This window comes from Leuciscus leuciscus (genome assembly GCF_965113295.1).
Source record: "Leuciscus leuciscus genome assembly, chromosome: 13".
Taxonomy (NCBI): Eukaryota; Metazoa; Chordata; class Actinopteri; order Cypriniformes; family Leuciscidae; genus Leuciscus; species Leuciscus leuciscus.
Genome location: NC_138737.1, coordinates 5,008,533 through 5,020,924, shown reverse-complemented (window position 1 = coordinate 5,020,924; position 12,392 = coordinate 5,008,533). Strand labels below are relative to the sequence as shown.

Below are 12,392 nucleotides of genomic sequence, written 5' to 3'. Positions count from 1 at the left end.
CGCCAAAGATGATTGTTTAGTGAATTAAACTGCCATAACAAATGTTAAGTGGGTATTATTAGCCATTTTACTCTTAGTAATTCAATAATTAAAAAAAATGTAAAGGGGTTTAGAGGTATCGTATCGGTATTGGCGATACTGGCCTTGAAAGTATCGGTATCACATCGAAAACGTGGTATCACCCATCCCTATGGCCGAGTGCGGGCGGAAAGGTGCTCGTGTGTGTGTGCGGGTTGCGGGAGAATAAAACGATTCACGGGACTCCCGCTATATATATATATTAGGTTCGGTTCATACCTCGGTTCAGACATCACGGTTCGGTACGACTTCGGTACAATGGAGGGAAAAGCAAAACAAAAATGTAGAAGGCTTTTTTTTTTTTTATTGTGCATGTCTGTAGGCTGTTCCACCAAAGGAAAATAAATGTCTTAAGCCTTGTATTTTTTAAATACGTTTTATTAATAAAGTAAAGGCATAGAATCAGTTTATTTGTAGTGCATTGCCAATAGTTTTATATAATTAGTTTATTAATTAAATGAATGAATGAAAATACAAAAAGACCTTGAGATATGTTTGGTAATTGTACCTGAATGAATTTAAAATTGATTTGCTATATTTCAGATTAATATATTTTTTTCCCTTAATTTTAATTAATTAACACTAACTTTATTCTCATCTGAATTAATGTATTTCTGTATAAAATAATACTACCATTAAAAACAGTTTGACAAGAGTTTACAGTTTGACAAAAGCACAATATTGTGTTTTATTGCGAGTGTACACAAATATAAGTAAACACTTTGCAGTTTGAATGATGTCCTATGAACAAAATGACGGAGTATGTTTTTGTTTCCACTGTTCGATCGCGCCCGCGCCTCTCTCAACACACACACAACACACACACGCACGCAGGCACACACACAACATATTCCAGCATTGCAAACTTGACATCGCAGCCTGCCTGTCCATTATAGCCTGTCTATACGACAAACGACAGCCGTCGGACCGGAAGTCATTAATTTCCTATGGAGAGACGTACGGGAGCTGCGGGGAGTTCCGATCATATGCGTATGCGGAAATTTCGGATCCGATTTGAGCTTCGGATGCGTTGAAATATCTGAACTTCTGCGACCGATCGACCGGATGTGATGTATTCTAATCAAAACTATGAGCGCGAAGCTAGAATTACCAATATTTTAATACTTTAATGTAAACGCTATTCCTGCAAAATGACGGTTATTAATAATTATGGCTAAAAAAATATTTGTATCATTATTAAATCAATATTTATATTGATTAGCTCTATAAAATCGACTGTTTTTTTATATATAAGATGTATTGAGGGTCATTTGTTTTGTGTGGATATATTCATGCATGCATTACATTAATTAAAATCATTAATTTTACCATTGTGAATAGCCGAGGGTAACGGTTGCATCACGACCAATTTCAAAGTTCCGTGCGACTGATACCAGGGGGCGAAATGCGACAATCGAATGCGAATGTCGTGTGTAGTGGAAAGGCGGCTTCTGTCTATGATTATAGCCACGGAGTTTCAAAGCTAAGGCGGAGCTACAGATTAGGTGTCCCTAAAGAACCCGCGTATCTAACAGTAGTTCCGCATTACATTAATTAATTTGCACGCGAGTTTTATTTATTTTTATACCGTGTATTCTCCGTGTGTATTCATGCACCGAACCGTGACGCCCGTACCGTCTCGTTTCAATGCGAATACATGTACCGTTCCACCCCATATATATATATATAATATATATATATATAAATATTTTTTTTCTCGCTTGTTTCATTTAGAATGTGGTAGTATTGTAGGAGAGCCTGCACTTTTATTATATAACTTATAAAGCATATTCTATGTTTTTGCTAAGTGTAGTCAAGTAAGCTTTGCTAATGCTAGTGCAGTAACAAGTTTGTTTCTTAAAACTACTACAAAAAATTATAGTAACAGTATTACACATTATATTTTTAAATAAATAGCACATAACATTTTTCACAGTGTTGTCATTAAAATGCCAATGTTTCTTTAGTGAATATAGCTGTGTTGTCTTACTTTTTGGGGGGCAGAAGCCCCACTTTCCAGCGATGTTGAAATCTTTTTCTGTGGAACACCACAGCAGACCATCTTCCCTGCCATCCACAGTGCAATCAGCGTACCACTTGTCACCAAACTTAAAAGGGAAATGGCATGGTTTCCCACATGAATTACCACCTGTACTAGACATCTCTGCGGAACATAAATAAATGAAATTAAGGGTTTAATTTTAATTTAGAATGGTTTAAGAATTTGATCTAAACAACTAAAATGACAATAAAGACACTGAAGTCTTTCACCTAGTTTAACAAATGCTCACATCAAATTCAAAATAGACATTAAATATGAATGTTACATTTTATCATTATAAAGGGCTTAATGGTTGTCCAAATATCTGTTAGGTGGACTTTTGGTCGTACCTTGATATCCATGAGAACACAAATTTTCTTCGGTCCCATAAATCAGCCAGCGACTCGAAACACCTGTTCCATTAAACAGCATCATATTTTTCTTATCATTATTTCCATAGTTCAAGTGCAGTGGATGTCCCTTCAATCCAAACAAGTTCTCATCTTTACATTCCCAGGTTTGTCTGGGGTTAGATTCATTGCAGGGCAGAAGGATAATTTTGGCCCAGTTTTCGATCTTCTCGGCCCCCAAGCAGAGACTATAAGAGAGGCTGATGATTCGTGAAGAGGAAATCCATCGGAAATGCTGTGCCTTAGATGATTCATCACATGGTGCAGCCTCTACATTAGTATTCACGACTGTCACACATTTGTTGTGGTCCTTGTTGTAGATAAGGAAGGAGCTGGTTTCTGTATGGAAAATGATATCAGACACTGTAAAAGGCAACACATTACATACTTTGTAAACTTAATAAGCTAAAAAAATTAGATGCTGCATCACAACACAATGGGAAAAACAGGCCGAGATTGATCGTGTTCTGAAGTAAGAAATTCTGGTGAGATTTTTTTTATTGCGTTATATTTTATATTTCATTATCTTGTCATTAATTGTTTAGTGTATAGTATAGTATAAACACAATCATGCCAGAAAGTACTTTAAATAAAAAATGTATAGCCCCAAGTGCATATAAGGGTGGTGCGATGCAGCCTTTTATGATATATTTTATTTTTATCTGGCATCTAAGATTATCTCGTCCCGGGCCCAGGCAAGACTGTCAGCTGGCCTGGCTACAATAATGTATAACAAATGGAAAATAATGTACTTTTTGAACATTAAAGCATGTTAACATATTCTATTTCACCCAATACACAAATTAAGGATATTTAAATATAGCATCAAATGACCTCTGCTTGTTTGCAGTGGAAGGATAAATAAAGAACTGGTTCTTTAAATTAGTAGTGTTTTCATTATTTAAAAAAAAAAACCCACAATGTTTGTAAAGGCTAATGTTTTATGTATTTAAGGAGCTAATAAGAGTGACAGTCTGGTATTTGCCCTCTAATCAGCCAATACAGCCAATGCATAGCACTTAATCTTTTATATACAACAATACAATACAACATGGTGTTTAATAAAAAAAAATAAAAAAACGATATATATATTAAAAAATATATATAATATATATATATATATATATATATATATATATATATATATTCCTGCATAGTAATAGTTCTAACTTGCATTTTTCGCTGGTTTCAAAACACACAGAAAATTGAACTCCTTAACTCCTTAATTTTACTTTCGCTGGTTTCCACCACACTGGATATTACCTGCCATTCATCATGTTACATATTCATGTATTTGATTCGTTTGTTCTATGTTATGATTTGTTTGTCCTCTAGGGGGCGAGTATGTTGTGTCTTTGTTTTATTAGGGACTGATTGCCGGCACCTGTGGATCCTGTATGTTTGGCATAAGAAGTCCAAGCAGACAAATCTGTGCGGCGGGCGGGGTGTTCGGCGGCGGTTCTGTGTGCTCTCTTGTTGTGTCTTACCCCGGTTCATTTTCCTATGGTATGTCTATATCATTTTGGTAATAAATCCCCTATTGTACGAGCTGTGTTGTCTATGTCCTCTATTATGTTACGACCGCAGCCATAACACAAGAGAGGACATAGACAACACAGCTCATCCCTTTAGGGGCTCCGTACATATTAGATCCTAAAAGATACCGCCCCAGTGACAGCTTTATTACTTTTTTTTGAGAATGCAGGCAAATATTTCAGTAATGGTTCGTCTCAATTTTTAAATGCACTTTAAAATATTTTTCTTAAAAAAGAACACTGACAGTAAATGGTATAGATTAAAGTCAGTAGACGATGCCATTGAAGGGTAAACTGTTGTACCATTGACTGGTGAATGGGTACAAAAACATACATTATATTGACTCATATCCTTTAAAGTATTTTGAAAATGAAGACTGACAAATTAAAGTGATTAGATCGGATGACGCACCTGTCACTGAAGTAGTAGCAGTAGTAGTATGCCATGCATCAGGAGAAGCTGTACAAACATACAGCAAAATTATATTGATGCTATCCTTGTAGAATAAAAAAAATTACACATGATATTTTTAAGTAAATAGCACATAACATTTTTCACAGTGTAGTCATTAAAATGGCAATGTTTCTTTAGTGAATATAGCTGTGTTGTCTTACTTTTTGGGGGGCAGAAGCCCCACTTTCCAGCGATGTTGAAATTTTTTTCTGTGGAACACCACAGCAGACCATCTTCCCTGCCATCCACAGTGCAATCAGCGTACCACTTGTTACCAAACTTAAAAGGGAAATGGCATGGTTTCCCAAATGAATTACCACCTATACTAGACATCTCTGCGAAACATAAATAAATGAAATTAAGAGTTTAATTTTAATTTAGAATGGTTTAAGAATTTGATCTAAACAACTAAAATGACAATAAGGACACTGAAGTCTGTCACCTAGTTTAACAAATGCTAACATCACACAGGGAAATTCACAATAGACATTAAATATGAATGTTACTTCTTATCATTATAAAGGGCTTAATGGTTGTCCAAATATCTGTTAGTTGGACTTTTGGTCGTACCTTGATATCCATGAGAACACAAATTTTCTTCGGTCCCATAAATCAGCCAGCGACTCGAAACACCTGTTCCATTAAACAGCATCATATTTTTCTTATCATTATTTCCATAGTTCAAGTGCAGTGGATGTCCCTTCAATCCAAACAAGTTCTCATCTTTACATTCCCAGGTTTGTCTGGGGTTAGATTCTTTGCAGGGCAGAAGGATAATTTTGGTCCAGTTTTCGATCTTCTCGGCCCCCAAGCAGAGACTATAAGAGAGGCTGATGATTCGTGAAGAGGAAATCCATCGGAAATGCTGTGCCTTAGATGTTTCATCACATGGTGCAGCCTCTACATTAGTATTCACGACTGTCACACATATGTTGTGGTCCTCGTTGTAGATAAGGAAGGAGCTGGTTTCTGAATGTATGGAAAATTATATCAGACAATGTAAAAGGCAACACATTACATACTTTGTAAACTTAATAAACTAAAAAAAACTAGACTCTTATATATATATATAATATTAAATTAAAATATTAAATAGAACGATAAATTAACATTATTGCCCGGTCAAAAAAGTGTTTCTGTTCAGAACGATTAAACTTGATTTTATTTTTGTTTATGTTCCTGTTAAAATTTAATTCCTTTCTCAGTTTTGTTTTCGTTCCTTGCAGGGCTACAAACTGTTTTCAAAGTATAATTAAGTTTTCTAAGTAAACTTGACTTGTAGTTGTGTTTTCTCTTTTGATTGAGTAGCCTATTAAATACTTTTTTTCACATAGTTTTATATACTGTCTTATAAACTTACGTTGTTTGAAAAATTCAAATATTTATTTATAAAGTAAACAGATATGTTGTGTAGTCACAGGTATGTGAATTTTTGTGTAGTCCACTGGTAGTATGCATAGGAATTTACATCAAATCTATTTAAAGGTATATTTCAAGTACAAAAATGAATAGCCAACATAGGAACATAGTAGTATAATTTTAAGTGCAAAAATAATATATAGATATAAAGATGCAAAAATAAAAAATATGTACTTTTTAGAAGTTTAGCTTAAGTGTCACGAAAACTTTCCTTGATGAATTTTCCTTGATCTTTTGACATATAAAGAGATCACTGTGCTATAAAAACAGGTTATGAATGTAACCATGGTTCCCTGAGAAGGGGAACGAGACCCTACGTCTAGGACGCTAATGGGGAATGCTTCTGGCATGTCCAGTGTCTAAAGCATGTGTCAAAACACTACAATTACATTGGCCAGCAACAGCCTATGATGTCACTACTGGTGTGAGTAGAGTATAAATAGGGCACCTGTAGTACAAGTTATCCATTTCTTGTCTGAAGGAGACGTGGACAGGCATGCCTGAAGCATGGCAATGGGACGCAGTGTCTCGTTCACCTTCTCAGGGAACCATGGTTACATTCGTAACCCAAGACGTTCCCTTTCGAATGGGAACAAACAAATGCCCATTCCGCCATTCTGAAGGAATGAGTGCCGTGTGGCTGACATAAGTCAGTGGCTTCAATGGGACCGATCCGGAGTCACAGTTCCCCGTCCTAGCAGTACTAACCAGCAGTCGTCGTGTCTCCATTCCCTAAGGCCAGAAACCCTGGCTACATATAGCTTAGCTCATGGCCTGGTATTCAAAGAATATCTGAAAGGGAATATTGCCAAGGATTTAAATGCACACCTCTGACGAGTGGAGGTCTCACGAGGGGAAACCTAGTAACACTCGGGAGCTCAAAGCGGAGACCTCAGGAAGATGACTCTCTGAAGCGAGAGAAGGCGTCATTGCATTCTACGCTAAGGACTGCTTACCAAAGAGGCTCAAAGGAGCCTGACAACTCGGTACTGCTATCCAGGTGGAGCTCTGGGGGGGAGGCCTCAGCAGGATGACTCTCTAAAGCGAGAGGAGACCTAGCAATGCCACCTTGAAGATAAGAGCATACAACCTAGTCCACTGTCTCCACAGAGCTCTCAGAGCAGAGGCTTCAGCATAACGACCCTCTATAGCCAGAGGAAGGATAGCTACACTCTACGCTAAAAAGATTAAAAGACCACCTCACCAAGGAGGCTCAGAGAGAACCACACAATTCGGACCGGTTATCTAATGCGGAACTCTGGGGAGCGAAGGTCTCAGCATGATGACTCTCTAAATCGAGAGGAAACCTAACAACGCCTCTCTAAGGATAGTTCCAGGGTGGTTCTCAGGTTATGCTGGGAATAACCCAGAAAAACCACCCCAATTGAGCTCTAAGAATGGAGGCTTCTTCAAGCTCAGCAAGACGAATCTCTGAAGCGAGAGGAGACCTAGCTACAATCTACACCAAGAACTGCTTACCAACGAGGCTCACAAAAGGGGAGTGGGGGCCGCAGGATTACTCTCTAGAGCGAGAGGAGGCCTAACAACACTCCATCTTAAAGACAGCTCCACCAAGGAGGCTCACAGAGAGCCATACCACTCGATGTTATTGCCTATAGCGGAATGATCCTGAAGTCAGAACAAGCCCATTACAGGGAGCGGAGGACCTTGCCCAAAAACGGGAAGGTTCTACTCAATGCTCATCCTAAATGACCAATGGGAGCTGCCAGCTAAGGCTACAACCATTGCAAAACCTATAATATGCTTTGGTCTCTAGGCTCCAGCACTCTCAGTGGTGCTTTCGCTAATAGACTTTTTTCGATTTTCACTTGATCGTGCTGCACATATCAGAAGATTATTACAGAGGTAGGCAAGGCAAGGCAAGGCAAGTTTATTTATATAGCACATTTCATACACAATGGCAATTCAAAGTGCTTTACATAGAAGAAATTAAAATAATGAAAAGAAATAAGAATAATTAAAACAGTTTAGAAAAATAAAATAAAATACAGTACTTTTAAAAAATAAAAAAGAATATTTATTATAGATCTTTCTTTCAAAGGATTCCCTTAAGACTTAAATCTTTCAACCTTCTTTTAACCTTCAATCTTCTTACGACTTCCATCTATCAACTTTCCTTTAACTTTCTTTTCTCCCTCATTTACTCACACGTTGTTTTCACTTTCTTTAGCACTTTAGCACTGCGTTCACATTCTTTCTCAGACGAAAACTTTAATATCGTCATTTAAATACTGTTCTACTTTCAAACCCACATTAATCACTTTCACATTATCACCTTCTGAGTGGGCATTTACAGTTTCGGGCTAAATGCCCTGCTGACATAGGAGAAATTAAAATAATTAAAAGAAATAAGAATAATTAAAACAGTTTAGAAAAATAGAGTAAAATACAGTACAGTACAAACAGTCGGACAAACAGCGGCACAGTGCTCATTCAGTAAATGCACAGCTAAACAGAAGTGTTTTGAGTCTGGATTTGAATGTGACCACTGTAGGAGCACCTCTGATCTCTTCTGGAAGCTGGTTCCAGCTGCGGCTGGCATAATAGCTAAAAGCAGACTCACCATGTTTAGAATGAACCCTTGGTATTTCTAGCTGATATGATCCTAATGATCTGAGTGATCTGTTGGGTTTATATTCAGTGAGCATATCTGCAATGTATTGAGGTCCTAGGCCATTGAATGATTTATATACCAGTAATAATACTTTAAAATCAATCCTAAATCTAACTGGGAGCCAGTGTAAAGACCTGAGGACTGGTGTGATATGTTCATATTTTCTGGTTCTGCTCAGAATCCTAGCGGCAGCGTTCTGTATGAGCTGCAACTGTCTTATGGTCTTTTTGGGAAGGCCAGTGAGGAGTCCATTACAATAATCCACCCTGCTGGTGATGAAAGCATGCACAAGTTTCTCTAAGTCTTGTCTGGAAACAAAGCATCTAATTCTTGCAATATTTTTCAGATGATAGTATGCTGATTTAGTTATTGCTTTGACATGACTACTGAAACTAAGGTCTGACTCTAGTGTCACACCAAGATTCCTGACTTGATGTTTAGTTGTTTTACCCCTAGAGTGAAGGTATGCGTTCACTTTGAGAACTTCATCTTTGTTTCCAAACGCAATAACTTCAGTTTTGTCTTTGTTTAATTGAAGAAAGTTTTGACACATCCAACTGTTGACTTCGTCAATGCATCGGCACAGGGAGTCAATGGGGCTGTAATCGTTAGGCGATAGGGCTAAGTACAGCTGTGTGTCGTCTGCATAGCTGTGGTAAGCAATTTGGTTGTTTCTCATTATTTGGCTCATTGGGAGCATATACAGGTTGAACAGGAGTGGCGCAAGAATTGAGCCTTGAGGGACTCCGCATGTCATGGATGTCCACTCAGACTTATGGTCTCCTATACTCACATAATAACCTCTCCCATCTAAGTATGACCTGAACCATTTTAGGACTATCCCAGAAAGCCCCACCCAGTTTTCCAGCCTGTCAAGAAGTATGTTGTGATCGACAGTGTCAAATGCAGCACTGAGGTCGAGTAGTACCAGCACTGATAATTTGCCTGAATCAGTATTTAAGCGAATATCGTTTATTATCTTTATGAGCGCTGTCTCTGTGCTGTGATGCGGTCGGAAACCAGATTGAAAATTGTCAAAGTATCCATTCGAGCTTAAGAATTTGTTCAGCTGATTGAAGACAACTTTTTCAATGATCTTGCCTATGAAAGGAAGATTTGAGATCGGTCTATAGTTGCTTAATATGGTCTTATCCAGATTGTTCTTTTTCAGGAGGGGCTTGACAACTGCAGTTTTCAGGGAGTTTGGAAAACTCCCAGAGAGAAGTGAGGCATTTACCACTTCTAGAAGATCTGCTTCTAAACTGTTTAGCACAATTTTGAAGAAAGATGTGGGAAGTGTGTCAAGGGCGCATGTTGATGTTTTAAGGTGTTGTACGGTTTCTTCCAAAATTTTGCCATCAATTTCTTTGAAGTCAGACATAGTAACTACTTTCTCAGGTGGTCTGATCTGTCTGACCCCAGTGCAACTCAAGGATGTGCTGATCACCTTTCTGATATTATTGATTTTCTCAGAGAAGAAAGAAGCAAACTCACTGCACTTGCTGTTTGAGAGCATTTCACTAGGAATCTGGCTTGGGGGGTTTGTCAGTCTCTCTACAGTAGCAAAAAGAGTGCGTGTGTTGTTTAAATTGCTGTTTATAATATTTGAGAAGAAAGTCTGTCTAGCTTTGCCTAGTTCCATATTGAAAGCATGCAGGCTGTCTTTGTAGATGTTATAATGGACTACAAGTTTTGTCTTCCGCCACATGCGCTCTGCTTTTCTGCATTGTCTTTTCATATGTTGCACTGCTGTTGAGTTTCTCCAAGGTGCTTTTTGTCTGCCACTCTTCTTCCTGACTTTAACAGGAGCAATATCATCAATTATATTTTTTAACTTTTGAGTTAAAAGAATCAAGGAGAAAATCAACAGAGTCAGCAGATATGCTTGGTGTTAAGGATATAGCCTTCATAAATAGTACACTAGTGTTCTCATTTAAGCATCTCTTCTTGACAGACACAGATCTAGCTTCAGTGGCAGGAGAGATCAATATATCAAAGAAAATACAGAAATGATCAGACAGTGCTACATCCTTAATAACAGTCGATGAGATGTTTAGACCCTTGCTGATAAGTAAATCTAGAGTGTGTCCATGATTGTGTGTGGGTCCATGTACATGCTGAGTCAGATCAAAAGTTTTTAAAACAGTTTTGATTTCTTTTGCCATATTGTTTTCTGCATTATCTATGTGAATGTTAAAATCTCCAGCAATGGCAAAACAGTCAAACTCTGAGGTAATTGTTGATAACAGTTCTGTAAAGTCCTCAGCAAAGGCTGGAGAATATTTTGGAGGCCTGTAAATAATGATAAGTAAAATGCGAGGAGCACCTTTTAACACAGTACCCAGATATTCGAAAGACGGGTAATTCCCAAATGATATTTGCTTACATTGATAGATATCTTTAAAAAGAGCAGCTAGACCCCCACCTCTCTTAACAGCTCTGCAGACACTCATAAAAGTAAAGTTAGGAGGGGATGTTTCATTGAGGATTGTTGCACTGAAGCTGTCTTCTAGCCAGGTTTCATTTAGAAACATAAAGTCCAGGTTGTTTGTGGTTATTAAGTCGTTGACTAGAAGTGATTTATTTTTAAGTGAGCGAATGTTTAAAAGTGCTAACTTAACAGTCTTACTTTTTGTCCCCACAGCAGTCTTAGTTTGACATGTAATAGGCACCAGATTAGTTGGGTTTGCTGTACGGCTATTGAAGGCCTTAGACTTTCTATCTTGTAATAGAACAGCAATAGAGAGAGATACAGGCACACTGGGTTCCCGCTTGTTCTGTAAACATTTGAGAAAGTTACTGTTATCATAACAGGAACCCAAAACATATCACTGAGAGCTGGTATCAGTTGTTTTTGGTTCACCTCGAGCAGATGGAGGAGGGTGTGGGCCCTGGCGTTTTGGCCGAAGAGGCCGAAGAGCTCTCACAGGAGGAGGGGGCGGGCGAGCTCGGCGCGCAGGCTTCGGTGTTTGAGGTGCCTGACGATTTTTGGTTGGTATCTGGGGGCTTGCAGCAAAAGAGTGGGATAGTCTGGTTCCAGCATGCACTAGTTCTTCCATTCTCTGTGAGAAGCACAGGAGTGGAGTCGCTGGCGAGAGTGAGAAAGTATCTGGTGAAAGGGGCTGTTGCTCAGGTGTTATAGGAGGCTGTGATATGCTGTCCTGGCTTCCCTGGCTGTTTTCCAGGAAGTCGTCCTTGGGTGCTGAATCTTGGAGCAGTTCTAATATGTCTGTCTGTGATGAGCTCTGTGGGCATGGCTCAGCTGAGATTGTGTCCGTGAGCAGAGGTTGTTGTGGCTCAGTGGTGTTATCATTGTCCTTGTGTGATATGTCAACCGCATGTCCATCTTGTTGCTGAAGTGAAGCTGACTTTAATGGAGGAATTTGCAGCTTTACTCGCAAACTAGAACTCCTGTTCATCAAGAAAGTGAGAACCAGACCGGTTAAAAACCTAAATATACTCGAATCAATTGAAAAGTGTACTATCCAAATAGTAATTGAAGATGTTGCTGTTGTAATGATGACAGGAGCACAGCTGCTGCACACAAAAGTAGTTGCTGTTCCATGCTCCGGCACGTTAGCGATCACACTACATGCGTACCACGCCCGAACCCAACTGAACCGTGCTCTGACCCACCTCTTCCAAGCTTCCACCTCTACGGAGCGATCACACTAGTCAAACGAATCAGACTTTGGGGGTCAAACGCGCTCGGGCACAGTTCAGATCGCCTAGTGTAGATATAGCTTAGCTCATGGCCTGGTATTCAAAGAATATCTGAAAGGGAATATTGCCAAGGATTTAAATACACACCTCTGACGAG

The 12,392-nt window shown here is 38.7% G+C and overlaps 1 protein-coding gene and 1 long non-coding RNA gene across 8 annotated transcripts in view; one reads left to right on the top strand and one right to left on the bottom strand.

Moving 5' to 3' along the window:
* LOC309513444 overlaps window positions 1-12,392 on the top strand; it is a 193,243-nt gene that overhangs the window by 72,113 nt on the left and 108,738 nt on the right. The gene's annotated exons all lie outside the window — the stretch shown is intronic.
* LOC309513430 (secretory phospholipase A2 receptor-like) overlaps window positions 1-12,392 on the bottom strand; it is a 31,288-nt gene that overhangs the window by 10,656 nt on the left and 8,240 nt on the right. For 3 of the 7 annotated variants that reach the window (XM_082189230.1, XM_082189229.1, XM_082189231.1), the window contains 5 exons: window positions 5,089-5,487; window positions 4,680-4,853; window positions 4,477-4,524; window positions 2,470-2,868; window positions 2,069-2,242 (listed from right to left, as the gene is read on the bottom strand). In XM_082189230.1, the coding sequence (XP_082045356.1) occupies window positions 2,069-2,242; window positions 2,470-2,868; window positions 4,477-4,524; window positions 4,680-4,853; window positions 5,089-5,487 (1,194 nt within the window). The remainder of the gene's footprint in view (window positions 1-2,068; window positions 2,243-2,469; window positions 2,869-4,476; window positions 4,525-4,679; window positions 4,854-5,088; window positions 5,488-12,392) is intronic. The other 4 variants (XM_082189232.1, XM_082189233.1, XM_082189234.1 and 1 more) reach the window with 4 other exon arrangements.